The following is a 22,927-nucleotide window of genomic DNA, read 5'->3' as shown; positions in this document are numbered from 1 at the left end:
CCAGTTGTGCAAAGGAAAAGTATAATATAAAGACTGATAACTAGTGCTAGAGGAGTGTGAGCTGCAGGTAGTGATGGTAATGAAGGGCACTGACCAAAGAAACCAAACGGACTGCCAAGATCACCGCCAGCAGGTGGCAATAGTGACAGAGAGTGGAACAGACTGAACAGACTTTGGGAAAAACAGTGGCATTGGTAGGAGTGGGGCTGATGGGAAGGGGGTTGGGGGAGGCAGAAAGAAAAAGATTTCTTCAGCCCAATATAATGCACAGGCTACGTTCCATGTACATACAGTCATAGATCCATAGAGATGTACAGCACAGAAACAGACCCTTCAGTCCAACTCGTCCATGCCAACCAGATATCTTAACCTAATCTCGTCCCATTTGACAGCACTTGGTGCATATCCTTCTAAACTCTTCCTATTCATATCCAGATGCCTTTTAAGTGTTGCAATTATACCAGCCTCCACCACTTTCTCTGGCAGCTCATTCCATACAGGCACTACCCTTTGCATGAAAAAGTTGCTCCCAGGTCCCTTTTAAATTTTTCCCCTCTCAGCCTAAATTAATGCCCTCTAGTTCTGGACTCCCCCACCCCAGGGAAAACTCCTTGTTTATTTATCCTATCCATACCCCTCTACAAGGTCACCCATCAGCCTCTGCACTCCAGAGAAAACAGCCCCAGTCTATTCAGCCTCTCCCTGCAGCTCAAATCCTCCAACCCTGGCAACATCCTTGTAAATCTTTTCTGAACCCTTTCAAGTTTCATAACTTACTTCCGATAAGAGGGAGACCAGCATTGCACACAATATTCCAAAAGTGGCCTAACCAATGTCCTGTACAGTGCAATATGATCTTCCAACTCCTATACTCAATGCTCTGTCCAATAAAGGGAAGCATACCAAACACCTTCATCACTATCCCATCTACTTGTGAATCCACTTTTAAGGAACTACAAACCTGCACTCCAAAGTCTCTTTGTTCAGTACACTCCCCAGGACCTTACTATTAATTGTATAAGTCCTGCTCTGATTTGCTTTTCCAAAATGCAGCACCTCGCATTTACCTAAATTAAACTTCATCTGCCAATGCTCAGCCCATTGGCTCATCTGATCAAGATCCTGTTGTACTCTGAAGTAACCTTGTTCACTGTCCACTACACCTCCAATTTTGGTGTCATCTGAAAACTTACTAACTATACCTCCAATGTTCACATCCAAATCATTTATATACATAACAAAAAGCATTGGACCCAGCACCAAGCCTTGTGGCACACCACTGGTCACAGGCCTCCAGTCTCAAAAGCAACTCTCCATCACCACCATCCTTTGTTTTCTACCTTTGAGCCAGTTCTGCATCCAAATGGCTAGTTCTCCCTGTATTCCATGAGACCTAACCTTGCTAACCAGTCTATCATGAGGAACCTTGTCGAACGCCTTACTAATGCCCATATAGATCACATCCACTTCTCTGCCCTCATTAATCCTTTTTGTTACTTCTTCAAAAAACTCAAACAAGTTCGTGAGACATGATTTCCCATGCAAAAAGCCATGTTGACTATCCCTAATTAGGCCTTGCTTTTCCAATTGCATGTAAATCCTGTCCCTCAGGATTCCCTCCAACAACTTGCCCACAACCAAAGTCGGGCTTATCCTTACCACCTTTCTTAAATAGTGGCACCACATTAGCCAACCTCCAGTCATCTGACACCTCATCTGTGACTATCGATGATACAAATATCTCAGCAAGGGGCCCAGCAATCACTTCCCTAGCTTCCCAGAGAGTTCTAGGGTACATCTGATGACGTCCTGTGGATTTATCCACCTTTATGCATTTTAAGACATCCAGCACCTCCTCCTCTGTAATATGGACATTTTTCAAGATGTCGCCTTTTATTTCCTCAGATTCTATATCCTCCATCTTTCTCTCCACAGTAAACACTGACGCAAAATGCTCATTTAGTATATCCCCCATCTACTTAAATAATTTCTTGCTTATCTTTAATTTGTCTTTTGGTTTGTGAAGACCTGGCACCAGTAAAATAAAGAATCCCTGCTTCATGACCTTCAATCTGTCTATGTGTTCAAATCTCATGTTACCCTTCAGCGTGTCAATAAGTTTATTTAACACACACAAGCAGCAGTATAGAGTCATAGAGATGTACAGCATTGAATCAGACCCTTCAGCCCAACTCTTCCATGCCAACCAGATATCCCAACCCAATCTAGTCCCAACTGCTAGAACCTGGCCCATATCCCTCCTAAACCCTTCCTATTCATATACCCACCCAGATGCCTTTTAAATGTTGCAATTGTACTAGCTTCCATCACTTCCTCAGGCAGCTCATTCCATACACGTCCCACCCTCTGAGTGAAAATGTTGCCCCTTAGGTCTCTTTTATATCTTCCCCTCTCACCCTAAACCTATGCCCTCTAGTTCTGGACTCCCTCACCCCAAGGAAAATACTTTGTCTATTTATCCTATTCATGCCCCTCATGATTTTATAAACCTCTACAAGGTCACCCCTCAGCCTCTGACGGTCCAGGGAAAACAGCTCTAGCCTATTCAACCTCTCCCTATAGCTCAAATCCTCCAACCCTGGCAACATTCTTGTAAAACGTTTCTGAATCCTTTCAAGTTTCACAACATCTTTCCAATAGGAAGGAGACCAGAATTGCACGCAATATTCCAACGGTGGCCTAACCAATGACCTGGACATCCGCAACATGACTTCACAACTCCTGTACTCAATACTCTGACGAATAAAGGAAAGTATACCAAACGCCTTCTTCACTATCCTGTCTGCCTGAAACCCCACTTTTAAGGAGCTATGAACCTGCACTCCAAGGTTTCTCTGTTCAGCATCACTCCTATGACCTTACCATTAAGTGTGTAAGTCCTGCTAAGATTTGCTTTCCCAAAATGCAGCACCTCACATTTATCTAAATTAAACTCCATCTGCCACTTCTCAGCCCATTGGCCCATCTGATCAAGATCCCATTGTAATCTGAGGTAATCTTCTTCGCTTTGTTATAGAACATAGAACATAGAACATAGAAGAATACAGCACAGTACAGGCCCTTCGGCCCTCGATGTTGCGTCGATCCAAGCCCACCTAACCCACACAAGCCCACTATCCTCCATATGCCTATCCAATGCCCGCTTAAATGCCCATAATGAGGGAGTGTCCACCACTGCTACTGGCAGGGCATTCCATGAACTCACGACTCGCTGAGTAAAGAACCTACCCCTAACATCTGTCCTATACCTACCCCCCCTTAATTTAAAGCTATGCCCCCTTGTAATAGCTGACTCCATACGTGGAAAAAGATTCTCACTGTCGACCCTATCTAAACCCCTAATCATCTTGTACACCTCTATCAAGTCACCCCTAAACCTTCTTTTCTCCAATGAAAACAACCCCAAGTGCCTCAGCCTTTCCTCATACGATCTTTCTACCATACCAGGCAACATCCTGGTAAACCTCCTCTGCACCCGTTCCAGTGCCTCCACATCCTTCCTATAATATGGCGACCAAAACTGCACACAATACTCCAGATGCGGCCGCACCAGAGTCTTATACAACTGCAACATGACCTCAGTACTCCGGAACTCAATTCCTCTACCAATAAAAGCCAGTACGCCATATGCCTTCTTCACCGCACTATTTACCTGGGTGGCAACTTTCAAAGATCTGTGTACATGGACACCAAGATCCCTCTGCTCATCCACATTACCAAGTATCCGACCATTAGCCCAGTACCCCATCTTTTTATTACTCTTACCAAAGTGAATCACCTCACACTTAGCTACATTGAACTCCATTTGCCACCTTTCTGCCCAGTTCTGCAGCTTATCTATATCCCGCTGTAACCTGCCATATCCATTCCTCACTGTCTACAACTTCTCCGACTTTCGTATCATCCGCAAACTTGCTCACCCAACCTTCTAACCCCTCCTCCAGGTCATTTATAAAAATGACAAACAGCAATGGTCCCAAAACAGATCCTTGCGGAACACCGCTAGTTACGGCACTCCAAGATGAACCTTTGCCATCAACTACTACCCTCTGTCTTCTTCCAGCCAGCCAACTCCTAATCCAAACCTCCAACTCACCCTCAATGCCATACCTCCGTATTTTTTGCAGTAGTTATGGGGTTGTATGATTTTTCCCAAAGGGTGTTAATGCTGTGCCAATGAATGCCTTAAGCACATCTATCAGCTAAAATTGGACTCTGCACTTAGTACCAATCATGTAACAATTAATACTTAATTCTCGCTTTCTCAAATAATTTGTTCTGAATAGGAAGACAAATTGTGTAATTGTACTGTAGGTACAGTTCATGTAGATAGAATATTAAAGTTTCATACTTTCATTCTATCTACCAAGAAAAAAATCCCTACAGCACAGCTGCATAAAAATTATACAGATTCACCATTACATGTTGCTCTATTCATCTGATAACTGAATAATGGATAGACAATGAATTGAATATATTTAGTTTAATCCACTTACCTGGAGGTATCCGTAGATGCCGTTGCTTGATTTTTAAAAAAATCTACAAGTCAGTCAGGCTGGTTTATTTTCTGTGTGAATTGCTAAATCACTACCATACTTATATCACATTGACAGATACATGCAGAGTCATGACACCTATTAAACCTCTGAGGCTTCTTATCTACCCACCGTGTCCAGTGAGGCAGCAGCACGGAGGTCTGGCAAAAAGCCAACTTCCAACAGATGTAAAAGAAAATCTTGCTCTTCAATCCCGTATACCCTTTCCAAGAACAAAACCATGGCGGCTTTGTGATCTGGACAGAATCCTGCTGACATGTCTGGCTCCACAACCGTCCCGTCTAAAAGGAAACATATGCATTTACTAATTGCTGAAGGTGTTAATCACCTCTTTCTTGGATAATTCAAATGACAAACATCACAATTTTTGTTTTTGTTTTCCCTGTATGAGATGCACATGCATCACAAAGCTCAGCGAACAACCTCCATTCTGAGGATGGTGTTTCTGAGCTAGCCTTTGGGCACAGCAAAATATTCTCCCTCCTCCAGGAAAGCAACCACCATTTTCACCACTTGCCCTCAGTAACTCAGCTGAAAGTCTAGCAGAGCAGAAGACCTTCAATCCACATTCCATTCTTCAAATTCAAAGTGCCATCTCATCTTTATCCGATATTTACACTGTAGGATGGAAGGAGGAATTTCACTTTTCCCTTCTCCCAACAGAGATCAGTAAGAATTAGATTGTACCCAATATATGGAAATCAGCATAAAGGCATTTAGAGAAGAAACAATGCACATACTTCTAATCCATGCCACATCAGTTTAAATAATGGAAAACTTGCAAATTATCAAGAAACCCTCAATATTAAAACATGCTTTACATCTTACACTGAATACAATTTCCATAACAGATGTAACCAGCTGGCAGTAAATTGAAGTGGATACAAAACCTCATGTCTTGAGCAATTTGTCACTAGCTTGTTGGAAAGACAGCATGCCACATCTATTTGTCACTTGGAGAGATAAAAACTAATGAATAGCAAACCCTTTGTACCAGGATTCACTGCATACTTGGAACATTCAGCCAAAGTACAGTTAAGAGTTATTTTAATCCCAAAAATGGGTTGGCACACTTTCCCAAACCCAAACTTGGGTTGTGAATCTACCTGAGCCAATGACTTCCTCTTGACTAATCCTTGCCCAATTGGAATCTAAGCCTGTCAATCAGGCAGGAGATTTGTTGGTGTTATCAGATACAACTTAAAACAACGACAATGTTAGGGGTAACCACAACTTCCGGTTTTCTGCACTCTGCACAGCTACTGCCCTCAGCTCAGGCCATCTCAGCAGATCAAAAAGATTACAATTCTCAAAAATGAGTTTGAACAATTCAGTAGCTGAAAGGCAAAGTTCGGAGCTCAATAAGCCTTTCTTAATTTCCCTATGTAAGCTCCATCGGAACTGTGAAACAAAGAAACCATTCAAGACCCTGAAAATAATTAAAATAAAACAAGAAAAAATGTCTTTCTTCACCATGTGGAGTGGTTTGTCTGCACGTTATAAAATCCATCAATTTTCATTCCAAATGCTCACTTGCTGTATGAGCACCACAGCTTTATAATCAGCTGTACGAATGGAACAAAAATTCAGGCAAACCCTTTAATGCAGTATATTCCTTTTTACTACTTTAAATCTATTTAATTTGATTCTAATTTTAATTTTTTTCATGTCAGTACATGAGACAAGATTGAGCAATCTCTTCATCTGTCTGAGTAATCTCACAATTCCTCTATGTTTCCCATACATGTCACATCTGTGTTTGGAGGTCAAAGTATAATGGGCAGTGGAGAAAGTGAGGTCTGCAGATGCTGGAAATCAGAGCTGGAAATGTGTTGCTGGAAAAGCGCAGCAGGTCAGGCAGCATCCAGGGAACAGGAGAATCGACGTTTCGGGCATAAGCCCTTCTTCAGGAATGGGCAGTGGTTTATTTAGTGGGATGGTATCAAAAAGTGCATTTAAAGAATGTAAGTATTATTCCAATGCAGCAGTTTATGCAAATAAATCCTCAAAAATGTCTCACTCACAATCAAACAATATATCACCACACTAAGTCAAACAATTCTCTTCAATTAAGTTATTTTTTACATCGTTTGTGTAGACTAGCAGAATCTATATGAAGTCAGTTATTTCAACGCCAAGCAATTTCATTTGGAAGATTATTTTTTCAACAACTATGTTAATAATCTCTTAAATACTTCTTTTGCTTGTCAAAAAAGATATACAGCTGTCAATCAGAAATAATTTGAATACGTCATTACTAAAAATATAATAGGACATTATTCCAACCAACATAGGCTGTCTATGAGAATAATAACATATGATTTGTTCCCACGCATCAATGTTGAAAGATGCTTGAACATTGTGCTGCAGTAATTCCTTCAGGCAATCAATAATACTGTTGACAAAGGAAAGCTTACAACACAGTATAAGTGCTTAATAAATTATCAGAGACTATGTTCATAACCATTCTTCAAATCATAGACAACTCAATACCCTTTTCTTTCTATACTCAACAGAATAGCGTAAATGTTTGCAAACTGAGTTGTTCTTTTCATTCATGGATAGTAATCTGCTGATTTGATGCCACAATTAAATTTGTCATAACCTGCAGTTAAAAATACTTATCATACAGTCTCCAAAGTCCCCTCATAAAATATGTTAAACTCACCCTTCGCCACTGTTGGCATCTGGAAGGGAATGCTGACAACTCCTTCCAGGTCTTCCAGAGGAATCAATGAACGGAGAATGGATTTAATTCGGATTGCCTCGCCTTTGCCAGCATTAATGAGCTATTACAATGAAGAAAAGAGCAAATGAACATTGAGATATGTAAAAGAGGGGAACCACACAATTGATACAAGTTGACATAAGTCAAGATTACGACTACTTTTCGTTTATGGTGGACTCTCTGGTTCAGTGGTATTATTTGCTCTTTAACCCTTTCCTATCTGCCCAAGACAACAGGGAGACAATTAGATCCCAGGTTTTTGCCAAAATTAATCTGAAACCTCTAGAAGTGGCAAAAAACTTTTACTATTTAATTTTCATTACTGTCTGTCCCTATCCCTCCATACTCAACCACTCCATCTTTTGGGAATCATATGTTGTTTCTATTATTTGGACATAGAACATAGAACATAGAAAAGTACAGCACAGAACAGGCCCTTTGGCCCATGATATTGTGCCGAGGTTTAATCCTAATGTAAAACACAATAACTTCACCTACGCAACCCTTAACTCACTGCTATCCACGTGCATGTCCAGCAGTCGGTTAAATGTCCCTAATGACTCTGCTTCCACCACCACAGCTGGCAACGCATTCCATGCATTCACAACTCTCTGCATAAAGAACCTACCTCTGACGTCCCCTCTATACCTTTCTCCTAATATCTTAAAAACTATGACCTCTCGTACCAGTCAATCCTGCCCTGAGGAAAAGTCTCTGGCTATTGATTCTATCTATTCCTCTCATTATGTTGTGTACCTCGATCAGGTCTCCTCTCTTCCTCCTTCTCTCCAGAGAGAAAGGTCTGAGCTTATTCAATCTTTTTTCATAAGGCAAGCCCTCCAGTCCAGGCAGCATCCTGGTAAACCTTCTTTGCACCCTCTCAAAGCCTCTGTATCTTTCCTATAGTAGGGCATTTCAGAACTGGACACAATATTCCAAACGTGGTCTCACCAGGGACTTGAAGAGCTGTAACAAAACCTCGCGGCTCTTAAACTCAATCCCCCTGTTAATGAAAGCCAAAACGCCATATGCTTTCTTAACAACCCTATCCTCTTGGGTGGCAACTTTGAGGGATCTATGTACTTGCACACCAGATCCCTCTGTTCCTCCACACTGCCAAGAATTCTGTCTTTAATCCTATATTCAGCATTCAAGTTCAACCATCCAAAATGCATCTATCCACATTGAACTCCATCTGCCATTTCTCAGCCCAGCTCTGCATCCTGTCTATGTCACGCTGCAGCCTGCAATAGCCCTCAATACTATCGACGGCACCTCCAACATTTGTGTCATCTACAAATTACTAACCCACCCCTCAACATCCTCATCCAAGTCACTTATAAAAACTGCAAAGAACAGTGGCCCAAGAACAGAGCCCTACGGGACCCCACTCATCACTGACCTCCAGGCAGAATACTTTCCATCTACAACTACTCTCGGCCTTCTGTCAGCCAACCAATTTTGAATCCAGACAGCCAAATCTCCCTGTATCCCATACTTTCTGACTTTATGAATGAGTCTACCATGGGGAACCTTATCAAATGCCTTGCTGAAGTCCATATACACCACATCCACTGCTCGATCTTCATTGACCTGTCTTGTCACCTCCTCAAAGAACTCAATAAAATTTGTCAGGCATGACCTGCCCCTTAAAAAGCCATGCTGACTGTCTTTAATCACACTATGCTTTGCCAAATAGTCATAAATCCTACCCCTCAGAATTCTTTCCAAAATTTTGCTGACCACAGACGTAAGACTGACTGGTCTGTAATTGCCAGGGATTTCCCTATTACCCTTCTTGAAAAGAGGAACAACATTTGCCTCCCTACAATCATCCGGTACGACTACCATGGAGAGTGAGGAAGCAAAGACCTTAGCCAGCGGCTTAGCAACCTCCTTTCTCACTTCTCAGAACAGCCTAGGACAGGTCTGGATAGTCTCCTTTTAATTATAAAACCACGGACCTCTGATCTTCTGTGCAGTTTGACTTGGAGCAATGGCAGAAAAAATGGATAAGCAAAAGAGTAATACACAGAGGTATTCAGGAATACCTCTTTGAACGATTTGTTCATAAAATTGACAAAACTCTCAATAATAACAATCACACATGCTTTACTGACCACGTTGTGAATATTGTTAATGTGTTTGCTCCAAATGAAAGCAAAGTATATTCTTTTAATTACATGAGTTTGTCAAGTTTGAGAACTGTGATGTCATGCTGTAATGTGTCTGAATATGAACATCTGAAAGAAGGAGTACTTGTGTTCAATTGAAAAAAATTGTGGAAATTCCTTTTCCCCCATCCAAAGTCACTTTTTGCAGAGCTACCGAAAAGACTAAAACAACTGGACTGAGTAGATTTACAAAAGTGATCTCTGAGACTAATGAAATTGATTATTGAGTTTATTTGTGACTTACATGGATCTCTGGTGCACAACGTCCCAATAAATCAATTAAAGCAGAATAGAAGGTCATAATAGCATTCCCCATATGAATGGTGTCATCTTCCTCTTCTTCAAGGTCTCTATTAACCAAAATGTATTAACAACATAACTGTGTTTTGTGAAATTTAACAGGTACTAACAGAGATTTGTATTGGTCACAAACTTCAGTACACACATACATATGCACAAATACAAATTCCAATATTATACAATGTTAGCAGCATACACTATGACTAAAAAAATGATTTATGTTACAAAAAAGGCATTTTGCATAACTGTGCTTAAATGTTTCCTATACACGTTTCCTGTTGTCCTCTGGTGTATTTTACATGTGCCCACCAAGTAAGTGTCCAGGTGCAGCCACTTTTCTATCAGTAATGACTGTCTCTTTTGGTGTCATGCAGGTATGAGCTGCTTGTGCCTATCAGGTAATTTCCAACAACACAATCACTACACATTGGGAAAAACATTTTGCCATGGATATTGAGAGAATACTTTTTTCTTTATAGTTAATGTCTTCATTATAAAATGACAGCTTTCTACTGTCAAAATGTACAAAATCTGTGAATCCAATGTTATTAGCAAGTTAGTAATTGCAAAGAAAAGCAGGGGTTTTCCTGATTTTCATTGAAAAAGGATTTTAGCCCCACAGTTTTTCATCAATCCTTGTAGTATTTGCAGCAACACAAGATTTCAGCCTTGCCATTAACTATTTAAATTAAAATCATTTACGAAGAACATCTTCCTATTTCTTTTTGCTGAAATTTTAGAATATTTTATTGTGAATTGCAAGTATAGATGACAATATTGAGGAAATTGGCTCAGAGAAGTTGCTGAGTTTACAATGTGAATGAGCTTAATTAAGAGATATAGTTGAGTCATCTTGAACTTATAACTGAGTATTATTTTAATTCAGTTATCATACTTCTCAGTGAAATGCAACTGAAGCAATAATGCTCCCTATTCAAAATCTGTTTGATCAGAAAGACTTTTTTTTTAAGATTAGATTACTTACAGTGTGGAAACAGGCCCTTCAGCCCCAACAAGTCCACACTGACCCTCCAAAGAGCAACCCACCCATACCCATTCCCCTACATTTACACCTTCACCTAACACTACGGGCAATTCTGCATGACCAATTCACCTAACCTGCACATTTTTGGACTGTGGGAGGAAACCAGAGCACCCAGAGAAAACCCTCACAGACACGGGGACAATGTGCAAACTCCACACAGACAGTTGCCTGAGGCGGGAATTGAACCCGGTTCTCTGGTGCTGTGAGGCAGCAGTGCTAACCACTGTGCCACCGTGCCGCCCTTTAGAGGCACTTAGTTTATAACCTCAAAATTATAAACTAAGGAAGCACTTTATCACACACTGGAAATCTGAAAGAGTCTCCTCCAAAAGCTACTGAAGCTTGGGGGCTCAACTAGAAATTCCAAAAATGGGTCTGGTTGCATTGTCCGATAAGACAATTAAATGTTATGGAATCAAGGTGAATAAATTAAACTAAAATTCAGGACAGCCATGATTTAATTGAAAGCTGAACAGCTCAAGGGACAGAATCACTCATTCCTGTTTCTATAACCTTCTGGTTAGATCTAGATAAAACGATGGTTATGCTGAGATGGATTTTGACATTTCACCTTTTGAGAGGGGTTTGGTAAAGGGTTTGGTAATTTTGTCTTTTTTCTTAAGTCAGCTAAATACCTCCACAAAATATATTTCAAAGAAAGGCCCTGGTCACTCCACAACCACCAAATTGTGACAGTAATCGACTGTCAAGTCACAAGTCAGACTCACAGCCTCCTACTTGACTCATCAGTTGATGACAGGCCATCTCTCGTTGGATCTTCAGAGATCTTTATAGCTTCCTCCATAGCAGCGAGAAGCCCATCCCCACCTTCTCCTCTCAGAGCTGGGCCAAAGCATTCGGGCCGACGTATCAACAACCTGACAACTTCATTGGCATTCTCTTCCACGCTCTCGCCTACAAATTGATGGAGCAACTTGAATGTGAGACACTAGTACATCACACAAAAGAATCATCCTTAAATCAACAATGCATGTGAAAAACAATGTTATTCAGAGATTTAGAAAGCTTTGATGAAATGTAGAAACCCTGTTTCTTTCTTGTGGAAATATTGAAGTTTATTTTCTTGTCATTGCAGCTAGCTCTGCTATTGGACATCAGTTCTCTGCTACATGGAGATATAGCTCACTGATTTACTCCATTCATTCACAAGAATTGGCACCAAGAGGCATACATGTTACTAACAGCATGATGTGAATGAAATGTCAGTATTTGTTTGATATGTACTGAAGATAACTCACACACTGGAATCCATTCATTCTGATGCCCAATTCCCCAGTTTACAAAATTACAAGTTGATCAAGAACTCACTGCAGATGTATAGCAGTTCTCTAAAATTGTGATTAGCCCTTTACGTAGGCCATATGTTTCAGCTTTATTTTGTTTATTAAAATGAAACAAGTACTATCTGCAGTGCCATTTCCACTTCTTGTTAACAAGAGTGAAAAATGACTAGCTGATACAACTTGTAAATCATATTTTCGTACTTTTGAGATTTATTATGAAACATTATTTAATTTGCTATTTAAGTTCCTCTGAGAAGTTGTTTGGTAAACCATGGATTAAATTAATTATTGGAAGGTTGAATTTCCAGTCTTCGTTGAGGTGCCAAGTTCAGCTGGACTAGCACTGTGATCATTTTCAACACTCTGGCTAAGAAGAAGCAAGGGTCAGCTAAGACTGGTTATTAACAGATCAGAGCTTCAAGAGAAATTAATCAATAGAAAATACTGTGAGCATGCTGAACTTGCTGCTCAAGCCCCACCCATATGTTGGTAGCCTCTAAACTGGCTGGTGAGGTAGTAGAATCTCAGACTCGCACCTTTTCTTTATGGAATGAGTTTACTGACTCACTCCATCTCAAAGCTCTTATCAAACATCCCAGTGTCCCAAATTTCCCCTATTTTTATGTGGATATTTTCTAATCAACCCTTAATGGATATTATTACATATCTCTGGAGCAGGTGGGACCCAAACCCTTGGATTCTATCACTGTGTCACAAGAACCCACTCCTATTTAAATGTGCTCAAACAGCAATAATACACACTATCTGTTTCCCTTAACCTTGACAATGATATTAGCAAATCTTCACATTGTGATTGACAAGACATGAGCAACTTGTTCCTCACGTGCAAAGTTCTATTTGGAAGCATGCAAATTTGTAAAATTTGCAATGCTGGAGAGGTGGAAGTTGGTAGTGTCCCTGTCTTTTGGTATAGAATGGAATAGTCTCTATAATTTTTTTTCTGCCATTCAGGAATAACCACCCTTCTGGTTGGCATGACAATGCTAAACAGATAGGGAAGGAACATTCGTTGTTCTGTCCTGTCAGACCGTTAATCAATCTAAGAATCTTACAGCAACTTCACACTATTCTCCAAAGGAAGAATATGAACACACGTAAACAACAACTAACAATAACTATCTTCATTCACAATCCACATTCTCACTTATATTGGATTCTGACTACTAATAGATGAACATGAAAGCAATCTCTCTTGCTTCTGGTCTTTTAGTGGAAATTGAGATCACATTGTTCACTTACACTGGGAAAAAAAGATATGTGCAATTCTGAAAAGCTCAAAAAGACTAAAACATAAACAAGTAAAGGCTTGTGCATTTTACACAGAATTTGCTTTTGTTGCAATCCATACATGGCAGGTCCCCCACCCATCACTTAATACAGCAGTGAAGCAGGAAATCTATCCATGCTCCCTACTATAGACTTCATTGGGGTGAAGATGGGAAGGAGGTGATGATCCCATGTGTCACCCTCCAACTGAGTAAATACCCCATTGACAAAAAAAGCAGAAGGGAACACAAGATTTTGCCAGACAGCAGGCTTTCTGTCCACATCCTCACTATTTCTATCAACAACATTAATGTCCAAAAAATGAAGCGGATCACAACTCCATGCAACTAGGTTACTTCTTGCACTGTAACCCCATTGACACTTCATTCTTCCCTTTTCATAACACAACTGTCTGCTACACAGTCTTCACTTCTAAAGGGCATGCTGTTAGATAGCACCTTACCATTGCAAAATACTGCAAAACGGAGAAAATCCAGATATCGCTCCCCTTCCACGGGATTCCAGCCAATATCAGGGTAACCCTTGGCAACTAGCATAGCACAGCTCTGCAGGCCACAGCCAGCTAAATATTGAACAACCTGGAGAATGGAACACAGGCATAAATCAGCAAACATCTCAATTATGTATTCCCAAACTTATTTGGATAAACTATTTAGCTTGAATGAAATATCAATCAATTTCCTGGAAGAGATGCAGAAGTGAAGATACAGCTAACCATTACAATCTCTTCCATCTGAGTCCAATCCAATTACTTTTGAACTTCTTAAAAGGACAACAGTTCAATGAAAAATGTTTTGTTGGTTTCATAGTCTTCCATGGGGGAAATAACAGAGAAGGATTGGATGGATAAGATGGCTGATTAGCAAGCAGTTGAAACTGCGCCTTCAGCACTGCTTCATCAATCAACAACTTGAACTTGGAAATTCTGGCCCAAAGGAACAAGATTGCCATGAAAATTGGTTGGCGAATCCTTTCATTTAGTAACAAGCACTTTACATTGTTTCCATTAAAACTGAATGTTACTCCACTTCCAAGAAATCATGGCTCCAGGTATTTTCTCCTTTGTGGAGCAAAGGTTATGCAACACTATTTTAATGGGCACTATTCAAAGGAAATTCTATCCAGTTAGCAACACCACTGATTGAGTATCTGAATCAGCCCTGGTTCTGACTGTGACGCAATTTTCCATTTGCAAAGAATCAGCATTGGAGGCAGCCTTTCTCTCCAAGTAGTCAATCTCTCACCCTTCATGCAGCGGCCAAGAGTGGATAGTTGGAGGATTGCAGCACTATGACTGCCTCATGGCCAACTGTCAAGAAAGTGGGCACAGACCCTTCATGATAATCACTTAACAGCTGTGGATTAATGGACTGAAAAACACACTGTCATAAATCACAAAGTAGTTAGACAATCTGAAGGAGCATGGAAGCTGACATGACTGCGGAGGAAATCTTGGATGTGTTGGGGAGCTTACAGGCTGGGAAATTGCTGGAGTCTACTCTTCTCCTTCCAAATGTGCAAAGGCATCGTATGGAAAGATTTGTTTTCCATGAAGGATGGCATTACTCACCTGCTTTATGGGCTGCAGACCAAGTGAATAATGAGAAACTGTTTTCAGTGGCAGACAGGTCAGTAACAACAAAAAACAGATTGAAGGTGATTGGCAAAAGAACCAGGAGTGACATGAAAGAAAGAAAATTTGTGAAGCAAGGTGTTCTGATCTAGAATGCACTGCCTGAAAGAATAATGGAAGCAGATTGAATAATAAATTTCTAAACAGAACTGGATAAATACTTGAAGAAAAAACATTTGCAGGGTTATCATGAAAATGTTGGAGAGTGGGGGAGCATGTGGAAAACCTTGACAGCCATTTTCAAACAGCCTGCATTGGTACAATGGCGAAAATGGTTTCTTTCTTTGCTGTATCAACCTGTGAATCTAACGCATAAGCAAACAGGACTGAAGTGAATATAGGTCCACAGAACAACTTTATTTAAACTGAGGCAGATCAACATACAACAATATATTCTGGAGTGATGTGCTTACATTTGCTGCCAGGATCTGAGTCACGGCATTAAGTGCTCTCTATGCTCCAGCTTTATGGGATGGCACGGTGGCTCAGTGTTTAGCACTGCTGCCTCACAGCACCAGGATCCCAGGTTTGATTCCAGCCTCAGGCGACTGTCTGTGTGGAGTTTGCACATTCTCCCTGTGTCTGTGTGGGTTTGCTCTGGGTGCTCTGGTTTCCTCCCACAGTCCAAAGATGTGCAGGCCAGGTGAATTGGCCATGGTGAGTTGCCCATAGTGTTAGGTGCGTTAGTCAGAGGGAAATGGGTCTGGGTGGGTTACTCTTTGGAGGGTCAGTGTGGACTAGTTGGGCCGAAGGGCCTGTTTCCACACTGTAGGGAATCTAATCTAGTCTATGTTATGTACTGTGCACTCACTTGTCTCATGTCTCTGTCTCTCTTTGTTTAAAAAATAGCATTAACATTGGTAAAAATAAAATCAAGCTAATCAATTGTATAAATGAAATCCTCTATTGACGAAACAATGCAAGATGTATTAATTTTAAACTTCAATAAATGACAAAAAGAATCAGGGATGATTCCTTCAACCACCATATTCAAAACTAATATATAAAATTTGAAATATGAATAAATGGAAAAATAATAACAGGAATTGTCATTCCCCCCACCCCCTATGGCAAAATACATTAATATCATGGAGGTCTTGTAATTATTTATACTAAAATATTTATTTCAGAAACCAAAATTACTTTCTATTCAACACATATTGATCTCCAAACCAGTATAATACCTCATTAAAATAAAGCTGCAAGCATGTTCTTTGACATAAAAACAGAAAATGCTGAGACACACAACATATTCAGCAGCACATGGGTTATTCACAGTTCATCAGAAGTTGGATCCCTTTGGATGACAAAATAAAATGAATCACAGAGAAGAGAACAAATGGTATAAGTCAAGAAGTGAAACTTGCAATCACAAAGTAGTCACTTCAAGTCAATGTTTAAAAGGAGTAGCGAAGCAAGGTTTGTGCTAATGTATATATAAATAAGACCTAAATTGCAATTAAAAAAAACCCAGCAAGTGCTGCAAGGTTAACAGCATTTTTAAAGAAAGAAACAGAGTGAACGTTTTGATTCCAATGAGTCTTCTTTGGGACTGAAAGGGGCTGGAAAATGATGTTTTTTATGCTCTGGACAGAGGGGGAGGAATGGCAGTTGGAACAGATGTTGAGGATGCCAAGAGCAAAAGACAAGAAGAGTGCTAATTGTAATAATAGAAGTCTAAATGCGAAATGTGAATAGTCAAAAACAGGTCAGCTTTACTGAGCGCAAACTCATGCAAACAAGAAGTTGAGGTATTGGTGTTGGACTGGGGTGGACAAAGTAGGAAATCACATAACACCAGGTTATAGTCCAACAGGTTGATTTGAAATCACAAGCTTTCAGAGCATTAGGTCTTCACTTGACAAAGGGGCAGCGCTCCAAAAGTTTGTTATTTCAAATCAACCTGATGGACTATGACCTGGTGTTGCATGATTTCTGACCATGCAAACAAGACACTGGTATGAATGGGAGGGATTGGGGTGTCATAAAAATAGAGGACAGTCTTCATCCTCCAAAGTTGTTGAACTCAATGTTATATCCTGAAGGCTGTAAAGGACTTAGGTGGAAAATTAACTGCTGTTCCTTCAGCTTGCACTGAGCTCTCATAGAATCCCTACAGTATGGAAGAAGGCCATTCAACCCATTGAGTCCACACCAACCCACTGAAGAGCATCCACCCAGATCCACCCCTTCTCTGTAACCCTGCATTTCCCAAGGCTAATCCACCTTGCCTGCACATCCCTAGATACTATGGGCAATTTAGCATGGCCAAGCCGGCTAACCCGCACATCTTTGGACAATGGGATGAAACCGGATCGCCCAGAGGAAACCCACACAGACATGGCAAGAATGTATAAACTCCACATGGACAGCTACCCGAGGGTGGAATCAAACCCAGGTCCCTGGTGCTATGAGGCAGCAGTGTTAATCACTGAGCCACCATACTGTCTGCACTGCAGCAGGCCTAGGTTTGAAATTCTAGCACTTACAGAAAGATTGAGTATCGACATGGCAAGCAACTTGTAGCTCAAGGTAATTCTTACGAACACAGTAGAGGTGTTCTGCAAAGTGGTCAGTCAGTGTGTATGGCCTCGCCAATATAGAGGAGGCTACACTGTGAGCCCATGAATGCAGCACGCTGTATTTAAAGAAGAATAAATAATTCACTGAGCAGGTCTGGCAGTATCTGTGCAGAGAAAGCAGAGTTAACGTTTGCGGTGCACTGAACCTTTTTCTGACATTTTTTACTTTTTACTCAACTGAGGAATCGTCCCTCATGACAGTTCACAGGGCCTTCAGTCAAGTCAATCTTTCTCCAGCATTTATGCCTTCACCCCTTCCCCTTACCCCCAGAACAGCGATAGGGTTCCTCTTGTCCTCACTTTCCACCCCACTATTCTCCACATTCAAAGGATCATGCTTTGCCATTTCTGCCATCTGCTGCAGGATACCAACATCAACCACATATATAAACTAAACCAAATACATACTTTCTCTAAGTCGGGCTCTCGCAATGCTAAGGCAAGTTCATTGTTGTCCATTACAGATGCTGCTGCAACATCTAAAGGAGTGGAACCTCGCATTGAAGGAGAAGCTGTTAAGAAAATATAAAACATTTAAGGAATAGTTTTTAAATGGTTTAGGTGTGGCAGTGCTGTTTAATACAGTCAGTTCTGCCTTAACACGATAGTTCCACTCTCGGGCAATCTTGTGTTATAAGAAAATCGCATAATATCAACACCATTTAAACTAATGGGGCCGGAATTGTGGTATAACCAATAAACACTTTAAAACTTTGCATTTTGAAATAGTGTCCCCAATTCGTCAATCGTGTTATAGCAAATTTGTGTTAACAAAACACGCGTTATAGCTGAATGACCTGTATTGGTTCAGACAAAAGAATTTTCTTCCCTTATGCACAGTAAGATACAGCAAGGCTGAGATTTGTAATAATCAAAACGTTGACACAGAAAGGTTTGGACTGATTGACAAATGCGTAAGTTCAGTTTCAGAATGCATTGAGCTTTCCTGGCAGGAATCTGAGGTTTGAGTATCAAATCCAATTGCAAATCATCATCAACGAATACATGAACACAAGGCTATGTGCCAAGAGCTAGAGAATGGGGTTAGAATTGATCGGTGCTTGATGACTCGCACAGACATGATGGGCTGAAGGGTCTTTGTCCATGCCATGAAAACTCCATTCTATGAGATCAATAAATTACTTTGAGTGCATTTAACTCACTTTTGAAATTGACTTGTAGGTAACTTTTTCCACAGAGCAAGGCTACTCTTTAAAGCACAGGTAAACTGTGAAAGACTTATACTAATTATGTTCACCATTATGAAGTAGTACTAAGGGCACAAGACATTAGACGATTAACCAGAATACTAGTAACCAATAACACTCACATACACAAATCCAATATGTTGATGAATGAAAAAGTCCAATAGAAGAAACTTTTTAAGTGAGGTCAATTGTAACTTTTTTTAATTCATTATGGGGATGTGAGTGTTGCGAGAAAGGCCTGTCTTTATTGCCACATCTTTTACTCTAGTGAGTCACCTTTTTTAATCAGCGTTCACAGACAGTACTTTCTTCTGTAGCAACTGGACTGGCTTGTAAGGCAGTTAAGAGTCAACTAGACTGTTGTGCATCTGCAGTTGCATGTAAGTTACACCAAGTTAGTAGATTTCATCCCCATTAATGAAGCAGATAAATTTTTACATCATTGTCATCATTATTAGTGAGATGAACAATTTATGACAAATCTATAAATTAACATAAATTTTCCAAGTCGCTAAGTAAGTTTTGAATTCACTTTGCTGAATGACGTGACGTGACCAGAAATATTCAGATTCTGAACAGTACTATTCCATTGCATGAATATCAGCAAGATCAGAAGTGAATGTTACATTAATTCATAATTTAAAAGGACATCCAGCAAATCATTTATTTTTTTCCTCACCTAATCCAACACTGCTGTTCTCCAACAAATAACTTAAGTGGTCAAACATGGCTTTTTGATTTTGCCTGCTGATTCGGCAGAAATAGCACAGGAAACGGCAACAGTTCGCCACCATCTTTGGGAAGATAATTTCCTAAGCACCGATAGAACAAAACAGACTCAGTTTAATTTGAATATTGTTTTAAAGCTCAATAATTGGGGGCAAAAAAACAGAAAGGTCACAAAGCACTTTAGCTTTTCATTATCCAGTAAGAGTGAAAATAGGAAAGTACAAAATTAAACAATCCCCTTGGCCCACGATGTTGTGCCAAGGATTAATCCTAATCTAAAATAAAATAACCCAATTTATGCTCCCTTAAATTCACTGCTGTCCATGTGCATGTCCAGCAGTCGCTTAAATGTCCCTAATGACTTTGCTTCCACCACCACCACTGGCAACGCATTCCATGCATTCACAACTTTCTGTGTAAAGTACCTACCTCTGACATCTCCTCTATGCCTCTCTCTTAACACCTTAAAAATTTGACCCCTCATGCCAGTCAATCCTGCCTGAGGGAAAAGTCTCTGGCTATTTACTCTATGCATGCCTCTCATTACTTTGTACACCTTGATCAGGTCACCTCCCTTCCTCCTCCTCTCCAGAGAGAAAACTCTGAGCTTAGTCAACCTCTCTTCGTAAGACAAGCCCTCCAATCCAGGCTGCATCCTGGTAAACCTTCTTTGCACCCTCTCCAAAGCCTCCGCATTTTTCCTATAGTAGGGCGACCAGAACTGCACAATATTCCAAGTGTGGTCTCACCAGGGTTTTGTAAGGCTGCATCTGCAGTTGCATGTATGTTGCAGCAAGTTAGTAGATTTCATCCTCATTAGTGAAGCAAATACATTTTTACAACAATCCAGTCATTTTGTCATCATTATTAGTGAGATGAGCAATTTATGACAAATATATAAATTGAACATAAATTCAATTAAACTCAATTAAGCTCTTAAACTCAATCCCCCTGATAATGAAAGCCAAAACACCATATGCTTTCTTAACAACCCTATCCACTTGGGTGGCAACTTTGAGGGATCGATGCACTTGAACACCAAGATTCTGCTGTTCCTACACACTGCCAAGAATCCTGTCTTTAATCCTAAGTTCAGCAGTCAAGATCGACCATCCAAAATGCATGACTTCACATTTATCCACGTTGAACTCCATCTGCCATTTCTCAGCCCAGCTCTGCATCCTGTCTATGTCACGCTGCAGCCTGGAACAGCCCTTGATACTATCAACGGCACCTCCAACCTTTGTATCATCAGCAGATTTACTAACCCAACCCTCAACCTCCTCATCCAAGTCATTTATAAAAACTACAAACAGCAGACACCCAAGAACAAAGTCCTGTGGGACCCCATTCACCACTGACCTCCAGGCAGAATACTTTCCATCTACAACCACTCTCTGCCTTCTGCCAGCCAACCAATTCTGAATTCAGAGAGCCAAATCTCCCTGGATCCCATACCTTCTGACTTTATTAATGAGCCTACCATGGGAAACCTTAACAAGTGTCTCGCTGAAGTCCATATACACCACACCCACTGCCCGACCTTCATCAACCTTTTTGTCACCTCCTCAACGAACTCAACCTGCCCCTCACAAAGCCATGCTGACTGTCTTTAATCACACTTTGCTTTTCCAAATAATCATAAGTCCTACCTCACAGAATTCTTTCCAAAACCTTGCTGGCCACAGACGTAAAACTGACTGGTCTGTAATTGCCAGGCATTTCCCTATTACTCTTCTTGAAAAGAGGAACAACATTCGCCTCCCTCCAATGCTCTGGTACGACTCCTGTGGAAAGTGAGGAAGCGAAGATCTTCACTAGCAGCTTAGCAACCTCCTTTCTTGCTTCCCGGAGCAACCGAGGATAAATCTGGTCTGGCCTTGCGGACTTATTAATCTTAATGTTTGCCAAAATTTGCAGCACATCAATTTCCTCAATCTCAATCTGTTCAAGCCCGTTTCCTGGCTCCTCAAAGTTCTCATTCACAACAAGCTCCCTTTCCTTAGTGAAACCTGCAGCAAAAAACTCATTCAGGGCTTCCCCTATCTGCTCAGAGTCCACGCACAAGTGCCCTACGCTATCATTGACTGGCCCTACCATCTTCCTGATCATTCTCTTATTCCTCACGTATGAGTAAAATGCCTTTGGGTTCTCCTTAATCCTTCCTGCTAAGCCTTTTTTATGTCCCCTCCTGGCATTTCAGTCGATTTTTGAGCTCCTTTCTAGTAAGCTTGTAATCCTCTAAAGCTGTGCTAGACTCTTGCTTCCCCCACCTTACGTAAGCTGCCTTCTTTCTTTTGACGAGAAGTTCCTCTGTTCTCGTTATTCAAGGCTCCTTAATCTTACCCTTCTTGCCTGTCTCAGAGGAACACATTTGTGCATCACTCAGAAAAACTGCTCCTTAAAAAACTTCCACATGTCTGCTGTGCCCTTTTTGTGGAACAATTGCTCCAAATCTGTACATGCCAACTCCAGTCTGATAATGTCATAATTTCCTTTTCCCCACTTAAATATCTTCCCTCAGTAACTGCTCCTTTACCTCTCCATGGCTACGGCAAATGGGAGGCAGTTGTGGTCACTGTCAACAAAGTGCTCTCCCACCATGAGATCTGACACCTGTCCTGGCTCTTTGCCATGCAAAATGGCCTTTCCCCTCGTCGGCCTGTCTACATACTGAGTAAGGAAACCCTCCTGAATACACCTGACAAAAACAACTCCACCAAACCATCTGCACTAAGGCAGTTCCAGTCAATATTGGGAAAGTTGAAGTCACCCATAACAACAATCCTGTTACATCTGCATTTTTCCAAAATCTGTTGGGCTATGAGTTCTTCAATCTCCCTACTGCCATTAGGGGGTCTGTAGAAAACCCCCAATGAGGTGGCTGTTCCCTTACTGTTCCTAACTTGCACCCATGCTAACTCAGTAGACAAACCTTCCTCGACAACCTTCATTTCTGTAGCTGTGACACACTCTCTGATGAGCAATGCTACACCCCCTCCTCTTTTTCCCCCTCCCTGTTCTTTGCAAATGTTCTAAGCCCTGGAATATCGAGCAACCATTCCTGTCCCTGTGAAACCCACGTCTCCATTATGGCCCCAGCATCATAGAGCATGGATCAGTACTTGGGGCTAAGTTCATCACTCTTATTTTTGGCACTCTGTGTTAAAGCAGACACATTTTAACTGATCCCTTTGTTTCATCACATGAAAAAACCTCCCTGGTAGATTCACTACCTCCTGTCACTGCCCCATCTACAACTAACCTCCTCTCAGATATGTAGCTCTGGTTCCTACCCCCCACCAAACCAGTTTAAACCCTAAATGTTATGACATGTGA

At 40.9% G+C, this 22,927-nt stretch overlaps 1 protein-coding gene across 1 annotated transcript in view; it reads right to left on the bottom strand.

Annotated features, from left to right (window-relative positions):
• Nucleotides 1-22,927, bottom strand: part of ryr2a (ryanodine receptor 2a (cardiac)) — a 769,474-nt gene that overhangs the window by 203,509 nt on the left and 543,038 nt on the right. Inside the window, exons 41-47 of the mRNA XM_087991236.1 lie at nt 19,539-19,671; nt 18,060-18,163; nt 13,879-14,014; nt 11,553-11,739; nt 9,724-9,829; nt 7,246-7,366; nt 4,689-4,858 (exon numbers count right to left, since the gene is read on the bottom strand). Of these exons, the coding sequence (XP_087847362.1) occupies nt 4,689-4,858; nt 7,246-7,366; nt 9,724-9,829; nt 11,553-11,739; nt 13,879-14,014; nt 18,060-18,163; nt 19,539-19,671 (957 nt within the window). The remainder of the gene's footprint in view (nt 1-4,688; nt 4,859-7,245; nt 7,367-9,723; nt 9,830-11,552; nt 11,740-13,878; nt 14,015-18,059; nt 18,164-19,538; nt 19,672-22,927) is intronic.

The sequence above is a fragment of the Chiloscyllium plagiosum genome, unplaced genomic scaffold (assembly GCF_037043375.1).
Source record: "Chiloscyllium plagiosum isolate Xiang-an unplaced genomic scaffold, Cpla_swu_hap1 HiC_scaffold_10, whole genome shotgun sequence".
Classification (NCBI taxonomy): Eukaryota; Metazoa; Chordata; class Chondrichthyes; order Orectolobiformes; family Hemiscylliidae; genus Chiloscyllium; species Chiloscyllium plagiosum.
Note: the sequence above shows the minus strand (reverse complement) of the source record. Positions and strands in the feature narration are given on the sequence as shown.